The sequence below is a fragment of the Chiloscyllium plagiosum genome, chromosome 5 (genome assembly GCF_004010195.1).
Source record: "Chiloscyllium plagiosum isolate BGI_BamShark_2017 chromosome 5, ASM401019v2, whole genome shotgun sequence".
In the NCBI taxonomy this organism is placed as follows: Eukaryota; Metazoa; Chordata; class Chondrichthyes; order Orectolobiformes; family Hemiscylliidae; genus Chiloscyllium; species Chiloscyllium plagiosum.
This window is the reverse complement of record NC_057714.1, coordinates 123,718,365-123,737,762: the sequence shown is the minus strand read 5'-3', so window position 1 is coordinate 123,737,762 and position 19,398 is coordinate 123,718,365. Positions and strand designations below refer to the sequence as shown.

The following is a 19,398-nucleotide window of genomic DNA, read 5'->3' as shown; positions in this document are numbered from 1 at the left end:
CCCTCTGATTATCTTATATGTCTCAATTAAGTCACCTCTCAACCTTCTTCTCTCTAACAAAAACAGACTCAGGTCCCTCAGCCTTTCCTCGTAAGACCTTCCCTCCATACCAGGCAACATCCTCGTAAATCTCCTCTGCACCCTTTCCAAAGTTTCCACCTCCTCCCTATAATGCGGTGACCAGATCTGTACACAATACTCCAGGTGCAGCCTTACCAGAGTCTTGTACAGCTGAAGTATGACCTCGTGGCTCTGAAACTCAATCCTCTACCAATAAACACCAACACACCATACGTCTTCTTAACAATCCTATCAACCTGGGTGGCAACTTTCAGGGATTTATGCACCAGGACACTGAGATCTCTCTGCCCATCTACACTGCCAAGAATTTTACCATTAGCCCAGTACTCTGCATTCCTGTTACTTAGCCGAAGTGAACTACCTCACACCTTTACCACATTTAAACTCCATTTGCCACTTCTCAGCCCAGTTCTGCAGCTTATCGATGTCCCTCTGTAACCCACAACATCCTTCAGCACTGTCCACAACTCTGCCTACCTTAGTGTCATCCGCAAATTTACTAACCCATCCTTCTAACCCCACATCCAGATCGTTTATAAAAATGACAAACAGGGAGGGGCCCCAGAACAGATCCGTGTGGCACTGAGCTCCAACTGAGCTCCAGGATGAACATTTCCCATCAACCGCCACCCTGGGTCTTCTTTCAGAGGCTAAAGTGTTGTCATGAGAAAGCATTGGGAATTATAGTCCAGTTTGCATGTTAGCTAGTTCCGTGTCCGAATATTTTCGCAAGCATAAACTAACCTGCTTATGAACTTGACTGGTTATTACATTGAGCGATTGTGTAGCAATTAGCGTACTCAGCAAGTGCTTCCCAATCACCAAATCTCCATGAGTGTGGGCTGGTCATTTACAGTATGTTCTGTACCCACTTACAAATAACTGAGAAAACGGTATGGCCTGTTGCCTGGCAGCACAGCGTCCATCGTTGCCACAGTGTTTGGAGAATTTCTGGTGGGTTCCTGAGCTCCACGTTTGCCTAACATACGATGATTGACTGAGGATCCTGGGATTCATTAGAGTTTAGAAAGTTGAGGGGAGATCTATTAGAAATTTACAAGATAATGTATGGCTTACAAAGGGTGGATGCTGGGAAGGTGTTTCCGTTAGGTGGGGAGACTAGGACCCGTGGGCACAGCCTTAGAATTAGAGGGGGTAAATTTAGAACGGAAATGTGGAGACATTTCTTCAGCCAGAGAGTGGTGGGCCTGTGGAATACATTACTACGGAGCTCAATGGAGGCCGGGACGCTAAATGTCTTCAAGGCAGAGATTGATAAATTCTTAATCTCGCACGGAATTAAGGAATATGGGGAGAATGTGGGTAAGTGGCATTGAAATGCCCATCAGCCATGACTAAATGGCGGAGTGGACTCGATGGGCCGAATTGCCTTGCTTCCACTCCCATGTCTTATGGTCTTATTTCTTTAGCAAGGTGCTGACAGGATGAGCTGAAGAGACTCGGTGTGAGCCTACAGTAACATTTAAAATTCCATTGGGCAGAATGGCCTGTTTCAATCCGTAATGAATTGAGGAGTTGTGGATCCAAACAGTCCGTCCAAAGAGTTTCTCATGGGATATGGGGATCGCTGTCTGGGCCCAGCATTTATTGCCTGTCCCTAGTTGCCCCCTTGAGAAGGTGGGGGTGAGCTGCCTTCCTGACCCGCTGCAGTCCATGTGCTGAGGGTTGACCCACAATGTCCCTGAGGGAGGGAATTCCAGGATTCTGACCCAGTGACAGTGAAGGAACGGTGATATATTTCCCAGTCAGGATGGAGAGTGGCTCAGAGGGGAACTTGCACGGGGTGGTGTTCCCATGTATCTGCGGCCCTTGTCCTTCTAGATGGAAGTGGTCGTGGGTTTATAAAGTTCAGTCCTGTAAGTGCCTCAAGGAGGTAGACTGTTTTGACAGTATACCTTCTCTCTGAGACTCTGCCAGGACCATAATGTGCTGCTTTTTACTACGGAACCAGGAACAACTCCTTCTTCTCTCAACCTCCCACTAGTTTCTGCAGAGACATGCACAGCCCAAAGTTGTTCAGATGCGAGCCAATCAGGTGGGCAGCCATGATCAATACTAACTGTTCACCACTGCACAGGTCAATCAGCTGCTTGTTACTGACTAAATCTCCCTCCTACACCCCCCTCTGGCTTCATCTGATCTGCAGTAACCTCTCCTCACTGCTTGAGTCAGCAACAGTGTAAATACCACTTGCAATGAGTGTTTTTAACAAGTGCAGTAATCCCTTCCACCTTCCTTGTGTTTTAAAATAAATTTTGGTTCACAATTAAAAATACATAAAAGTAAAAAGAATCAGTCTTTCCACAATTCCTGTTCAATCAGTTTTCATTGCCCTCTCAGGTAGTTTATGATGTGGAGATGCTGGTGTTGGACTGGGGTGGACAAAGTTACAAATCACACAACGCCAGGTTTTAGTCCAACAGGTTTATTTAGAAGCACCAGCTTTCGGAGCACTGCTCCTTCATCAGGTGGTTGTGGAGAATAAGATTGTAAGACACAGAATTTATAGCAAAAGTTTACAGTGTGATGTAACTGAAATTATACATTGAAAAAGACCTGGTTTGTTTGTTAAGTCTCTCATCTGTTAGAATGACCATGTTAGTTTCACTTTCATGTGTAAATCATAAAACTTTTTTTAAAAGTTACACTCTCAGGTTAACTGTAACAATTGGTGTCAGCCCAGATAATGTGTTAAGATGTTGAAGGTGTTAGCCCCCTGTGTTCCCTGTCTGTGCCATAATGTTTAGTCTGATTCTAGTCTAAAATATGAGTTACTAGAGTCTTACATGGATTACATTGTACTTTGCTCAAAAACTGCATGAATCCATGTAAGACTCATTAACTCACCTTCTACATTAGAATCAGTCTGAACATTATGGCACAGACAGGGAACACAGGGGACACAGGGGGCTAACATTATCTGGGCTGACACCAATTGTTACAGTTAACCTGAGAATGTAACTTTTAAAAAAGTTGTGTGATTTACATATGACAGACGTGAAACTAACATGGTCATTCTAACAGATGAGAGACTTAACAAACAAACCAGGTCTTTTTCAATGTATAACATTATCTGGGCTGACACCAATTGTTACAGTTAACCTGAGAATGTAACTTTTAAAAAAGTTTTGCTATAAATTCTGTGTCTAACAATCTTATTCTCCACAACTACCTGATGAAGGGGCAGTGCTCCGAAAGCTAGTGCTTCCAAATGAACCTGTTGGACTGTAACCTGGTGTTGTGAGATTTGTAACCCTCAGGTAGTGTGTTCTATGTCACAATGACTTGCCCAACCCCGAATAACAATTCTTCCTGACTCTGTCCATTTATTGATTTTCTTCAATCTGTATCTGTCTGGTCATGGACCGTCCTACCCCTGGAAACTGCTCCTTCCTGTTAACTCTGTGATTTTCAGCATTTCTGTCAAGTCTCCTCTGAACCTCCTGCTCCTCGGATGCTGCCTGACCTGCTGTGCTTTTCCAGCACCACTCTAATCCTGAACCTTCTCTGAACCAGCCCACCATTTCCAGTATTCCCACACTGACTCAAATTTCTTGTTCCTGGAGCCATTCCTGTCAATCCCAATGTTTCAGGAAAGGAGTTGAGCCCATGTTCCAGATCCTGTGTTACCAGGTTCATTTGCCTCTGTCCCACCTTTTCCAAGTGGTAATTAATCCACCTTTCGATTACTTCCAGTTGCTGGTGTTTGCTGTCTGTAACAGAGGTGAGAGGTTATTCACTAACACACCTGAGCAATACAACACAAGCTTCTGGTCTGCATAATCACATCCAATGAGTGACACCTTTGGTTTTCCTTTTGGTGCAGCATTTCCTGCCTGTCTCTAACTGCCCCTTGAGAAGGTGGTACGTTCCCAATGTCCATGTGCTGTAGATAGACCTAGAACTCTCTCCTTCACAGCACTGCGGCACAACCAACAGCATCTCAACATGGCAGTTCGTGCCACCTCCTCAAGGAGCAACTAAAGGCAGGCATTAAACATTGGAGCAATCAACTGGCACACAACCTACAAGGGAATAAAACCCAGGATCCTGCCTTGGAAAGTGATCCCATTCCTTCAACACCATGTGGGCACAGTGGAAATGGTACTCACACCTGGCTCAGAGCATTATCAGAACTCCGCAGCAACCCTTCCAACCCAGTGACCCAGGGGGGGTTTACCAGCAATGTATGCACCCTGCAATACTAAAGCTCACTCCACTGTTTCAAACTGAAGGTAAAACTCCCTCTACACTGTCCCCCAGCAAACACTCCCAGGAGAGGGACAGCACGGGATTAGATACAGAGTAAAGCTCCCTCTACACTGTCCCCCAGCAAATACTCCCAACACAGGGACAGCACGGGATTAGATACAGAGTAAAGCTCCCTCTACACTGTCCCCCAGCAAATACTCCCAGGACAGGGACAGCACGGGATTAGATACAGAGTAAAGCTCCCTCTACACTGTACTCCATCAAACACTCCCAGGACAGGGACAGCACAGGATTAGATACACAGTAAAGCTCCCTCTACACTGTACCCCATCAAACACTCCCAGGACAGGGACAGCATGGGGTTAGATACAGAGTAAAGCTCCCTCTACACTGTACCCCATCAAACACTCCCAGGAGAGGGACAGCATGGGGTTAGATACAGAGTAAAGCTCCCTCTACACTGTACCCCGTCAAACACTCCCAGGACAGGGACAGCACGGGATTAGATACAGAGTAAAGCTCCCTCTACACTGTCTCCACATCAAACATCCTCAGGACAGGGATAGCATTGGGCCAGATACAGAGTAAAGCTCCCTCTACACTGTCCCCCATCAAACACTCCCAGGACAGGAACAGCATGGGGTTAGATACAGAGTAAAGCTCCCTCTACACTGTCCCCCATCAAACACTCCCAAGACAGGAACAGCACGGGGTTAGATACAGAGTAAAGCTCCCTCTACACTGTCCCCCATCAAACATCCCCAGGCAAGGGGCAGAACAGGGTTTGATACATGGCTTCACAAGATCGATGTGTCAAGGTTGTTTCACCATGTGGGAGAGTCTAGGGCCAGAGTACATCGTCTCAGAAGAGGGGGATCACATATTTTAAGACATAAATGGGAAGGAATTTCTTCTCTGAGGGGAGTGAATTTGTGGAAATCTTTACCACAGAGGGCTGTTGAGGCTGGGGCATTGAATATATTCAAGGCTGAGATAGAGAGAGTTTCAATCAGTAAGGGAATCGAGGGTTATAGGGAAAAGGCAGGAAAGTGAAGCTGAGGATGGTGAGATCAGCCACTATCTCATTGAACGATGGGCTGAATGGCCTACATCTGCTTCTAGTTTCTTACCTTTCATCTTCCAAGGATGGAGGCCTTTTAGAATCGCCCACATTTTTATGGCTTACAAGGAAGTTGAACCTGGAAATATTGGAACATTTTGGATTAAAGAGGGATTTGACTGCATGATTTATGGGTGTTGTGTTCAATGGTAATTACAGAAGAGTTGTAGTTTGTAATGATTCACCTATTGTTTACAGAAAGTAAAGTGACTTCACGGAAGCAAAGTTCTTCAGAGAGATAAGATAGATTTATGATTTGAATTGCAAGTCAAGCTAGTTGATCAGGGCTCTGAAGGTTGCCTAGCAACAGCCTCTGAACTGTCATTGCTGTGTTTCCCAGCAGCCTTCGATGCATTAATTGAAGAGCGACATTCAGGCTGGAAAAGTTAGAGTCTGACTGTTCGAAAACACAAGTAGAACCCTCTCAGGCAGAATCAGCAGTAAAGGACTCTTTGGTTAAAATATTAGAATATCTTGAAAATATCAAATATCAGGATATCCGAATACTCTCACCTAACCTGAAGTCCAATTTACAAACCTCATCGATTCTACAACTGTTCGCATTCAGATCTTAACAACAGCTTGTTGAGTGGGTGGACAGAAGTCACCCCACTTGTTCCTCCATTCATTTCAGACCCACGACTTTTTTCAAAACACAAATCCTTCTCACCTCTGCAGAGCTGAGTCAGTATTTATTGCCCATCCCGAGTTACCCTTGAACCCAGTGTCTCACTAGACCATTTCCGAGGGCTGTTTCGACTCAATCACATTGCTGTGGGTGTGGAGTCATGTATAGTCCAAACCCAATAAGGCTGGTATACTTCCTTCCCTGAAGAACATTAATGACCCATGGGTTTTTATTAAAAATCAGCGACGTTTACATGGTCACCATTACGCTAGCCTTTTATTCCAGAACGTTAACAAATTCAAATTTCTCTTTTTGACAGAGTGGACTTGAATACAAATCACACATTAACTGAACCCCACTCAGTGACGTTAACACTGCACCTGCACACTATCTGCCCGTTTTTTAAAATTAATATTGACTCATGGAATGTGAGCCAGATGGGCTTTCCCAACAATCAACCATGGATCCATGGTCATCATTAGATTCTTAATTCCAGATTTTTATTAAATTCACGTTCCAGTATCTGTCGTGTTGGGATTTGAACCTGGGTCCCCATAACATTAGCTGAGTTACTGGATTAATAATCTAGTGATAATACCATTAGTCCGTTGCCTCCCCGTGAGACCAAGGCCACACCAAGGAGCCCTGGCAAAACTGGAATCAATGGGTACCGGGGGGCAAACTCTCTGCTGGTTAGAGTCATACCTGGCACAGAGGAAGATGGTTGTGATTGTGGAGGGTCAGTCATCTCAGCTCCAGGACATCTCTGCAGGAGTCCGTAGGGTAGTGTCCTCGGCCCAATCATCTTCAGCTGCTTCATCAATGACCTTGCCTCCATCATAAGGTCAAAATTGGGGACGTTCACTTATGATTGCACAACGTTCACCACCATTTGCGACTCCTCAGATACTGAAGCAGTCCATGTCCATGTTCAAACACAATAAGGTCTAGACAATATCCAGGTTTGGGCTGACAAGGGACAATAAGATTTGTGCCACACAAAGGCAAGGCAATGACCATCTCCAATAAAAGACAATCTAATCACTGCCACTTGACATCCAATGGTGTTACCATCACTGAATCCCCCCACTATCAACATACCTGGGGTTCCTATTGACCAGCAAGTAAATTGAACTTGCCACATAAACAGAATGACTACAAGAGCAGGTCAGGTCAGGGAATCCTGAAGCAAGTAACCCACCTCCTCTCTCCCCAAAGCCTGTCCATCATCTACAAGGCATAAGGAAGGAGGGTGATGGAATACTCCCCACTTGCCCTGGATGGGGGCAGCTCCAACAACACTCAAGAAGCTCAACACCATCCAGGACAAAGCAGTCTGCTCCGGTGGCACCTTCCAAAGTGAGGGGCAAAGTGGGGATTAGAATAGGTGGGATATTAAAGGGTGTGAGGAGTGAGGGATTAGGCTGGATAGGATATTAAAGGGTGCAGGGTATGTGGGGGAATGGGGTTGGACTGGATGGAATATTAAATACACATTTACACCAACTGGTTCACTCTGATGGGGACGCGCACTCACCTGTGTCTTTGTAAAGTCCCTCTGAGCTATTCTCTGGTTCCATTGGGCGATCTTGTCATTTCCCAGAGCGGTGTGAGGAGCCGGATTGATCCTCTCAGCTCCTTGCTGTTGTTTTTTTGATTGCGTGTCAGTGTCTGTCCAACCCTCTGCTCAGTTTGTGTGAGTACCTCGTCTCTTCACCTTCCACCTGTCTGACTCCACCTGGTCTACAAACAAATCCACACAACCACATGCAAATCTCACTGTGCAGCATTGTGACAGTGTGGGATTGTAAGCAACTAGGCAAACGTGAGAACTGCAGATGCTGGAAACCAGAGTTAGATCAGAGTGTGTTGCTGGCAAAGCACAGCAGGTCAGGCAGTATCCGAGGAGCAGGAAATTGCAGAGAGTTTCAGTTTCCAGTTGGTCTCTAAGTTCTTTGGCCAAAGTGACATACTGTGCAGATAGATCAGTCTGCAAAATCCTCCCATTTAGGCCAGTTTAAGTAAACTCACAATCGATCCAGGAACATTCTGACATGGGAACCTGGTTGTTTAAACAAATCCTCTCTGGGGATGTCTCCACTTGATGTGGGTAAGTTTTACAGCTTGAGGACTCTGGTTCTGTACTCAGTGGCGTTTAGAAAGATGAGGCTCGGGATGGTCTGATTAAAACTGACACAATACTGAGAGGCCTGGAGAGAGAGGACATGGAGAAGATGTTTCCAACAGTAGGAGAGACGAGGACCCAAGGGTACAGCCTCAAGGTGAAGGGACGACCGTTCAGAACTGAGATGAGGAGGGATTTCTTCAGCCAGAGGGGGTGAATCTGTGGAAAACCGTGTTGCAGAGGGCTGTGAGGCAAGTCACAGTGTAGTTAAAACAGAGGTGAATAACTTCTTGATTAATAAGAGGTTCAAAAGTTCCAGGGAGAAGGCAGGAAAAAGGGATTGAGAAACATATCAGCCATGATCGAATGGTGGCACAGACTTGATGGGCTGAATGGCCTAAGTCTGCTCCTGTCCCTTAAGAAGTGTTTGTAACCAAAACATCAGGCACAGTTTGGCCCTGCACATCACAAACATTCCATTGGAAATACAGGGACAGAAAGGAGACAAACAGAGGGTGAGAGGAACCGAGTAAGGAACTGAGGGAGTGACAAATAGACTGGGAGAGAGGGGATATATAGACAAGGTGCAAGGGAAGGTCACACTGTCCCCTCAGCCTGTTCTGCCATTCAATAAGATCGTGTTTGATTCGATTTTCACCTCAGAGCCATACTCTCTGATAACCTTTCACCCCCTGAAAAGAATGTCTCGACATCTAACTCAAAAGTTTCAAGGACCCTACTTTCACCACCTTTTTCAGGATATTTCCAGCACAAAGAGAAGGAGAAAGTGAGGAGATTCCTGTTTCTCCGCTACATCGATGACTGTATTGACTCCAGGCCATGCTCCCACGAGGAGGTTGAACAGTTCATCAACTTCACCAATGCCTTCCACCCTGACCTTAAGTTCACCTGGACCATCTCAGACACCTCCTTCCCCTTCCTGGACCTCCCCATCACCATCTCCAGCAATCGACTAACCACAGACATCTACTACAAACCCACTGACTCCCACAGCTACCTAGACTACAACAGCTCCCACCCTGCCTCCTGTAAAAACACTATCCCTTATTCCCAATTCCTCTGCCTCGGCCACATCTGCTCCCAGGAAGACCAATTCCACCCGAGAACATCCCAGATGGCCTCCTACTTCAAAGACCACAATTTCCCCTCCCACGTGGTTGATGATGCCCTCCAGTGCATCTCATACACAACCTGCATCTCTGCCCTTGAATCGCACCCCTCCAATTGCAACAAGGACTGAACAACCCCCCCACCCAGTCCTCACCTTCCACCCACCAATCTCTGTATACATTGCATCATCCTCCGCCATTTCCGCCACCTACAAACAGATCCCATCACCTATTACGGATATATTTCCCTCCCCACCCTTGTCAGCATTTCGGAGAGACCATTCCCTCCACAACTCCTTCATTAGAATCACACACCCCCACCAGCCCACACCCCACTCTGGCACCTTCCCCTGCCACTGCAGGAAGTGCAAAACCTGGGTCCACACCAGTCCCCTCATCTCCATCCAAGGCCCCAAAGAATCCTTCCACATCCGACAGAAATTTATCTGTAATTCCACACACATCATCTACTGTGTCCATTGTTCTCAATGTGGTCTCCCCTACATTAGGGAGACAGGACGCCAACTTACGGATCATTTCAGAGAACATCTCTGAGACACCCACACCAACCAAACCCACCGCCCTGTAGCTGAACATTTCAACTCCCCCTCCTGCTCCACCAAAGACATGCAGGTCCTGGGCCTCCTCCATCGCCACTCCCTCACCACCTGATGCCTGGAGGAAGAACGTCTTATATTCCACCTTGGGACCCTGTAACCAAACGGGATCAATGTGGATTTCACCAGTTTCCTCATTTCCCCTTCCCCCACCTTACCCCAGTTTCAAGCCTCCAACTCAGCTCCGCCCTCTTGACCTGTCCACCTTCCCTCGCATCTAACCCGAAACGTCGATTCTCCTGCTCCTCGGATGCTGCCTGACCGGCTGTGCTTTTCCAACACCACACGCAGCACATAAAGAAGCCAGTCAGACCATCCTGTTGTGCTGGTAAACAAAGATCTGACTTCACGAAATCCCATTTCTTTTTGACCCATAGTCCTGGAGGTTATGGCAGTGCAAATTAATATTTTAATATTGCTCAAAGATTATGCAAGTTTCTGACCCTTTTTCTGAGTGTATTCAGCTTGAATCTTTTGTTTCAATCATTGATGTGGAAAATATTCACATTGCTGTAAAATCTAACCTAATTGCAGATACATTATCCCAAGTGTACTGTGCTGGGGGAAATTAAAGGTTTAAGACTATAAATACTACGTTTTTTAAGATTACAAAAGGAAGGAAGTTTTAAAACATATATGTAAAAGTGTTTCACCGTATCAGGATGGAGGCATGTAAAGACGCTGTCTTTTTATTTCCCTGACTTTTTGATTGTGAACTGAAATGGGTAAAAGCCTGTTTTAAAACGCAACAATTGTGGAAGGGATTGCTGCACTTGGAATATTTTGTGCAATTCTGGTCTCCTTCCTATCGGAAATATGTTGTGAAACTTGAAAGGGTTCAGAAAAGATTTACAAGGATGTTGCCAGGGTTGGAGGATTTGAGCTACAGGGAGAGGCTGAACAGGCTGGGACTGTTTTCCCTGGAGCGTCGGAGGCTGAGGGGTGACCTTATAGAGGTTTAAAAAATCATAAGGGGCATGGATAGGGGTGGAGGAATCCAGAACTAGAGTGCATAGGTTTAGGGTGAGAGGGGAAAGATATAAAAGAGACCTAAGGGGCAACTTTTTCACACAGAGGGTGGTACGTGTATGGAATGAGCTGCCAGAGGATGTGGTGGAGGCTGGTACAATTGCAACATTTAAGAGGCATTTGGATGGATATATGAATAGGAAGGGTTTGGAGGGATATGTGCCGGGTGCTGGCAGGTGGGACTAGATTGGATTGGGATATCTGGTCGGCATGGACGGGTTGGACCGAAGGGTCTATTTCCGTGCTGTACATCTCTATGGCTCTATGACCCTAAGTTGCTGACAATAATTGTGAAGTGCTGTTTACACTGTTTTGCTCAGACAGTGCTGGGAGTTTTGTTGCAGACAGTGAGATTCACCTGGCAACAGCTCACTGAATAGCCTGTGGAGTGATGGCCAGTTTTAATACCAAAGGCCTGTCTGCTGTTTCACCTCACTGCAAATTCAACTCCACTATTCCCCATGTCATCAGGGAAATTAACCATTTTTAAAAATATGCAAAATCCCCCAATTAACCTCACCTTCAGACCCAGGCAAGCATGGGTGAGTCTTTACAAAAATCACCATTTATAATTAGACTTCATCAACAGATAAACAATTACGGATCAACAGGATATAATTCTACCAGTTAAAACTATAATCCTCTAATAGTAAAATATTAGTCACGGCTGGTGGTTTAACCTGAGGGTCATCATGCCTCTGGCAAAGGTGAGGCTGAAATTGAGGGTTTGGTTAAGAAGGAAGCATATGTCAGATATAGACAGGATAGATCGAGTGAATCCTTAGAAGAGTATAAAGGCAGTAGGAGTTTACTGAAGAGGGAAATCAGGAGGGCAAAAAGAGGACAGGAGATAGCTTTGGCAAATAGAATTAAGGAGAATCCAAAGGGTTTTTACAAATACATTAAGAACAAAAGGGTAACTAGGGAGTGAATAGGGCCCCTCAAAGACCAGCAAGGCAGGAGCTGGGGGAGTTACTAAACGAGTATTTTGCATCAGTATTTACTTTGGAAAAGGACATGGAATATAGACTGTAGGGAAATGGATGGTGACATCTTGAAAATTGTCCATATTACAGAGGAGGAAGTACTGGATGTCTTGAAACGGTTAAAGGTGGATAAATCCCCAAGACCTGATCAGGTGTACACTAGAACACTGTGGGAAGCTAGAGAAGTGATTACTGGGCCTCTTGCTGAGATATTTGTATCATCGATAGTCACAGGTGAGGTGCCGGAAGATTGGAGATTGGCAAACGTGGTGCTACTGTTTAAGAAGGGTAAGGACAAGCCAGGGAACTATAGACCGGTGATCCTGACCTCGGTGGTGGGCAATTTGTTGGAGGGAATCCTGAGGGACAGGATGTACATGTATTTGGAAGGGCAAGGATTGATTAGGGATAAGATTAGAGTGGTGCTGGAAAAGCACAGCAGATCAGGCAGCAGCTGGAGAGCAGAAAAATCGACATTTCGGGCAAAAGCCCTTCATCAGGAATGAGGTCAACATGGCTTTGTGCATGGGAAATCAAGTCTCACAAACTTGAGTTTTTTGAAGTGACAAAGAGGATTGATGAGGGCAGATGGACTTCAGTAAGGCGTTCGACAAGGTTCCCCATGGGAGACTGGTGAGCAAGGTTAGATCTCACGGAATACAGGGAGAACTAGGCATTTGGATACAGACCTGGCTCAAAGGTAGAAGACAGAGGGTGGTGGTGGAGGGTTGCTTTTCAGACTGGAGGCCTGTGACCAGTGGAGTGCCACAAGGATCGGGGCTGGGTACTTTTCATCATTTATATAAATGATTGGGATGTGAGCATAACAGGTACAGTTAGTAAGTTTGCAGATGACACCAAAATTGGAGGTGTAGTGGACAGCGAAGAGGGTTACCTCAGATTACAACAGGATTTTGACCAGATGGGCCAATGGGCTGAGAAGTGGCAGATGAAGTTTAATTCAAATAAATATAAGTGCTGCATTTTGGGAAAGTAAATCTTAGCAGGACTTATATACTTAATGGTAAGGTCCTAGGGAGTGTTGCTGAACAAAGAGACCTTGGAGTGCAGGTTCATAGCACCTTGAAAGTGGAGTTGCAGGTCGATAGGATAGTGAAGGCAGCGTTTGGTATGCTTTCCTTTATCAGTCAGAGTACAGGAGTTGGGAGGTCATGTTGCGGCTGTACAGGACATTGGTTAGGCAACTGTTGGAATATTGCGTGCAATTCTGGTCTCCTTCCTACCGGAAAGATGTTGTGAAACTTGAAAACAGAAAAGATTTACAAGGATGTTGCCAGGGTTGGAGGATTTGAGTTATAGGGAGAGGCTGAACAGAATGGGGCTGTTTTCCCTGGAGTGTCGGAGGCTGAGGGGTGACTTTATGGAGGTTTAGAAAATCATGAGAGACTTGGATAGAATAAATAGACAAAGTCTTTTTCCTGGGGTGGGGGAGTCCAGAACTAGAGGGCATAGGTTTAGGTGAGACGGGAAAGATATAAAAGAGACCTAAGGGGCAACTTTTTCACACAGAGGGTGGTACGTGTATGGAATGAGCTGCCAGAGGAAGTGGTGGAGGCTGGTACAATTGCAACATTTAAGAGGCATTTGGATGTGTATATGAATAGGAAGGGTTTGGAGGGATATTTTTCCGGGTACTGGCAGGTGGGACTAGATTGAGTTGGGACATCTGGTCGGGGTGGATGGGTTGGACCGAAGGGTCTGTTTCCGTGCTGTCAGTCTGAGAGGAGAATCCCGGTAACCTTAGCTGGTGCAGAAATTGAAGCCAAGCTGCTGCTATCACTCTGCATTGTAAACTAGCTGTCCAGCAAACTGAGCTAACATTCAGATAGTTGGGAGAGGCGGGGAAGACAATAGACAATAGGTGCAGGAGTAGGCCATTCTGCCCTTCGAGCCTGCACCACCATTCAATATGATCATGGCTGATCATCCTTAATCAGTATCCTGTTCCTGCCTTATCTCCATAATCCTTGATTCCACTATCCTTGAGAGCTCTATCCAACTCTTAGATAATGGCCTACTGGTATTATCGCTATACTGTTAAACCAGAGATCCAAGCAATGTTCTTGTGACTCGGGTTCAAATCCTGCCATGGCAGCTGATAGGATTTGAATTCAATAATAATCTGGAAATAAGAGCCCAGTAATGATCATTAAACCATTATCGATTTTTGGAAAAATCCATGTAGCTCACTAAAGAAAAGGAAAATTGCATCATTTTTTCAGCTTTGCCCTACATGTGACTCCAGACCTGCAGAAATGTGGTCAACTCTTAAGTACACTCTGGGCAATTAAGAATGTGCAACAAATGCTGGTCTAGTCAGTAATGCCCACATTCCTTGAATGACTTTAAAAGAAGATTGTGGGGACAAGGTCAGAAAGTAGATTTCAGTGGGTTTGATAGGAGAGTGAAAGAAATTTTGAGATTGTGTCTTTCCATGCCAGTGAGTATCAAAAGAGGAGAATGGAGTGATTGCTAGAAACCTACTTTAGAAGGGTGGTAATTTCTGGGGCACTGGGACTGGTTCTAGGGAAACTGGAACCTATATGACCAGATGGTCTATATATGACAGGGCCAAGATAAATATCTTTGCAGAGAGATTCGTTAGAACGGTTGAGGATTTAAGCAAGATTGGCAGGGAGGTGGGAACCTAAGGGCAAGTTCAGAGCATGGAATAGGATGCAGAAATTCAGCGAATATCTCTGCTGCTTCTGCTTTTCGGGAGTGAAAGGCTATAAAGTGCAGGAATTTGGCAGTATCAAAATGCACATTTGCGATGCAAGGAGTATACAAAAACTGAGGGCATAGGTCAACGCATAACTTGATAGCATAGCTACACCAAAGGGGAGGCAAGAAGACAGCTCATTATTACCGGATTTCAAGTTTTCAGGCGAATAGAGAAGGGGATTTAAAAATTGTGATGTATTATACTTAAAGATCCTGGAGAGTGATACTGAAAAAAAAAACCTTGGAGTGCACATCATAGTTCCTTGAAAGTAGAGTCACAAGTAGCCAGAATAGTGAAGGTGGTGTTTGGGTATGCTTGCCTTTATTGGTCAGTGCAATGAGTATAGAGCTGGGAGGTCATGTTGTGGCTGTACAAGACGTTGGTTAGGCCACTTGTGGAATACTGCATTCAATTCTAGTCTCCCTCTGATAGGAAGGATGTTGCGAAACTTGAAAGGGTGAATAGCCAAGGTCTTTTTTCCTGGGATAGCAGGGCATATGTTTAAGGTGAGAGCGGAAAGATTTAAAAGGGACTTAAGGGGCAACTTTTTCTCTCATACACTGTTTGGAATGAACTGCCAGAGGAAGTGGTAGAGACTGGTACAATTACAACATGAAAAGGCAACTGAAATGGGTACACTAATAGGGAAGGTTTAGAGGGATAGGGCCAAATGCTGGCAGATGGGACTCAATTGATTTTGAGGTGTAGTGGACAGCGAAGGTTACCTTGGATTACAACAGGATTTTGATCAGATGGGCCAATGGCTGAGGCAGAAACCCACCCCAGTCTCTTCCCTGGGGTGGAGAAAGTCCAGAACTAGAGAGCATAGGTTTAAGGTCAGAGAGGAAAGCTTTAAAAGAGACCTATGGGGTAACTGTTTCACACACACAGCGGTGTGTGTGTGGAATGGGCTGCCAAAGGAAATGGTGGAGGCCAGTACAATTACCTTATTCCGCCAATCAGGATGTTGGTTTGAAATGTATGTACTTGAATGCTAGGAGCATCCAGAATAAAGTGAGTTAACTTGCAACATGGGTTGGTACCTAGGATTTCAATGTTGTGGCCATTTCAAAGACATGGCTAGAGGAGGGACAGGAATGGTTGTTGCAGATTCCAGGATTTCGATGTTTCAGCAAGAACAGACAAGATGGTAAAAGAGGCGGGGGTGTGGTATTGTTAATCAACGGTAGTAATACAGCAGCTGAGATAATGTTTGAGGACTCATTCACTGCTGTAGTTTGGGCTGAGGTTAGAAACAGGAAAGGAGAGGTCACCCTGTTGGGAGTTTTCTGTTTCTTCTACCAAAATGCATTGCCTCACATTTGTCTGCAACAAAATTCATCTGCCAACTTAGCCAACTTGTCAATGTCCCTCTGGAGTCACTCAGCATCATCATCACAATTACTATTCTTCCGAGCTTAGTATCATCTGCAATTTAGAGATTTTGTCCTCAACACCTATTTTCAATTATTTACATGAATCAGAGAAAGCAAGTGTCCTAACACTGATCCCTGGGGAACAACATTTTCAATTCATCTCCAATCTGAGAAATGCCCATCTATATCTACCCTCTGCTTCCTATCTTTTGCTGTGGTTCTGTTCGCCGAGCTGTAAGTTTTTGTTGCAAACGTTTCGTCCCCTGTCTTGGTGACATCCTCAGTGCTTGGGAGCCTCTTGTGAAGCGCTTCTGTGGTGTTTCCTCCAGCCTTTATAGTGGCCTGTCCCTGCCGCTTCCGGTTGTCAGTTTCAGCTGTCCGCTGTAGTGGCCGGTATATTGGGTCCAGGTCGATGTGTTTGTTGATGGAGTTTGTGGATGAGTGCCATGCCTCTAGGAATTCCCTGGCTGTTCTTTGTTTCGCTTGCCCTATAATGGTAGTATTGTCCCAGTCAAATTCATGTTGCAACCAGTTATTGAATGCCTCCAGTAAGCCAGTGTATATACCTGGGAGAGAGAGATTGAGGACAAACAGGTCAGGGGAAAAGAATCACTAGAGCAATCGCAACAGATACAGAGCAGGGACCTTCCTTCTGAGTTTTTAATGACCAACTACACCAGTGCCTTGCGTGTGTGTGTATGCACGTGTACAAGGAGAGTTTGGTAAGGCGGTTAGTGTTTTAACTAGTCGAGTTGCATAAGAACTAGTAATTAATCAAGGACGCTCTACCAGTGAAATGATCATGGTGATCTCGCAACCTCTAACTCTAGCATTCAGCTTTCTCTTCAGAAGGTTTAGCTCAGTTAGCTGCATAGTTTCTCTCTAATACAAAATGATACTAACTTTGGGTTTAATTCTCACAGCAGCTAAGATCACCATGAAACACCCTCCCTCTCAACATTGCCTGAGCTGTACGACTCTCAGGCAAAACCTACACCAATTGTCTCTTATGGCCCTCTCATCTGGTGAAACCAGGGCAGCTTTGCATTTCTTTGCAACAGATTGAAATTCTTGTTAAACACAGAACCTAATTTGTGCTTTGTTAACCTGGGACTAAAAAGCCAGAAATAATAGGGGGAAACTTGTGTACTTCCATAAAGACTAATTTTTGTGACGACTGCAAGAATGGCTTGATGTCCAACTGGTAGGCCCAGCAAAACGGGACAACGGAGGGAGTGCCGCACTGTCAGAGGGTCAGTGCTGACGGAGTGCTGCACTGTCATGTACTCACTGCTTCTCCCAGGTCGATGCTATCGAGGCACACTGACTAGATTGGTGCAGTGTGTGTTACTCTATCAGCTGTCGTGCTTTGGAGTTGAGAATAACATTCGAATAAAGAAACAGAGAAATTTGTTGTGTCTTTATTAAAACATCTAGAAAAATCACTGACAGTTTTGACATAGCTACAGATATTCATTTTAACAAAAGATTTGTGGTCAATTATCAAACATTCCCCAAGCAAATATTTCCAGAAAACGGGAATCACAAACAGTTAAAACCAAGTTCTTTAGTGGAGTCAAACCCCTGGGTGAGATTGGTTGGAGAACTGAGGAAAGGCCATCAACAATTCAAGGCGGGAGTCAAGCCCACTCAATCCTGGACTCAGGCTGGGAAGGAATTCCAGTTTGAACCACAGGCCCCAGACACAGACAAAGTCCCCACCCAACTCCAGCTTCCCCTACGATGACAATCCCATCTCATACCCTAAAGGCACTTTCACAGGACTATTCAAGACAGAGTGTGTGTCAGAGAGCAGCAGACAGAGCTGCGATGTGTATCCAACTCTGCAGGTTGTAATGAGAGGACAGGCTAATGGAGAGATCATCACACGGTGGGATCCTCATCAGTGGAACAAGGTACCAGTTTCTCCACATGGCTGATTGCATAGAGTTAATCATTCACATTAAAAGGTCATTTTTCTCTGATCAGGTGCTGATGTACTAATGGTTTTGGCACTTGTGGAACATTCCCAGCTGAAAGTGTATGCCAATAGCTACTGGACTGGATGATTGCCGACAGCTGATTCTTGTATAACTCCTGCGCAGGTTCCCTATTGGTGCACCCCACCCCGTGCACTGTCTGACCTGTGCTGTCCTGGGTAGCTACGGCTTATTTTGGATCTGCAGGTTATGCAGTTTATCTAGCCCAGTTTGACTGATAACCCCATAGGTCTGGCAATAGCTGCCCCAAGCAGCTTTTGGATTCCCTGCTGTTTCCATATTCGACATCGTCTGGAACATCTTCTTAAAGGGGCGGCTCTCTCGTGCTTGTGACTGTGGCCTCGGATTCTGCAAAACAGGAATACAACTCAAGTGCTCCAAGGACAAGCATTCTCCCAAAGTATTTCACAAAACATAGCTCAGGGCACTTGACCCTATCAAAACCCATAATAGTACAGGCAGATACACAAACTGCGATACAGGCAGCACCTGTGGCCAGAGAGAGAGAGAGAGAGAGGAGAAATAGAGACCAAGAGACAGGGAGACAGAGGTGAAGGCAACAGGAAATAGAGAGAGTGAGTGAGGAGAGTCAGAGACAGAGAGAGAAAGAGGCACCGAGACAGGGAGAGAGAGTGGGAGGGAAGGAGAGGGGAGAGATAGCAAGGCAAGAGAGAGACACAGGAGAGACAGAGCGAGTGAGAGAACAAGACAAGCAGAAAGAGATGACCAGTCATCAGTGCTGATCCAAACCACTGTCTCACCAATCAATGATGTTAAACCCTTGAACAGCAGAATGCAAATTTACATGTACATGTAAATATTCATTTTCAGCCACATATCTATATCACAATATAATCAAATTCAGGTGAGAAAAGCTGTGAACAGTGAACACATGGAACCCAGGCCATTTATATCCATGTTTAACCTCCATGTGACCAAACAGCTCCTCATGTTGCCTCAAGTCCTATTCCATTAACCCTTGATCTCATCGCAGCTTTCAAAAACATGAATCAACTTGTTCAGACATGTCCTGACAGACTCTAGGGGAACTAAGACTTGAACTCAGATCATCTGCCAAAATGTGGCAATACTGCCACTGTGTCATAGAGTCATAGAGATGTACAGCACGGAAACAGACCCTTCGGTCCAATCTGTCCATGCCGACCAGATATCCCAACCCAATCTAGTCCCACCTGCCAGCACCCGGCCTATATCCCTCCAAATCCTTCCTATTCATATACCCATCCAAATGCCTTTTAAATGTTGCAATTGTACCAGCCTCCACCACATCCTCTGGCAGCTCATTCCATACACGTACCACCCTCTG

General features: G+C 45.4%; 1 protein-coding gene and 1 long non-coding RNA gene across 2 annotated transcripts in view; both read right to left on the bottom strand.

The window, feature by feature from the left end:
• Positions 1-3,756: 3,756 nt before the first annotated feature.
• Positions 3,757-7,753, bottom strand: LOC122550376. Its single transcript, XR_006311831.1, has 3 exons — positions 7,600-7,753; positions 5,445-5,513; positions 3,757-3,815 (listed from the first exon to the last, which is right to left on the bottom strand). It is a non-coding gene; the product is annotated as an uncharacterized LOC122550376 (long non-coding RNA).
• Positions 7,754-17,470: 9,717 nt separating this feature from the next.
• The window catches only part of mapk15 (mitogen-activated protein kinase 15), a 48,334-nt gene continuing 46,406 nt past the window's right edge, over positions 17,471-19,398 (bottom strand). The window contains exon 12 of the mRNA XM_043691088.1: positions 17,471-18,419. Within this exon, the coding sequence (XP_043547023.1) occupies positions 18,234-18,419 (186 nt within the window). The 3' untranslated portion in view covers positions 17,471-18,233. The remainder of the gene's footprint in view (positions 18,420-19,398) is intronic.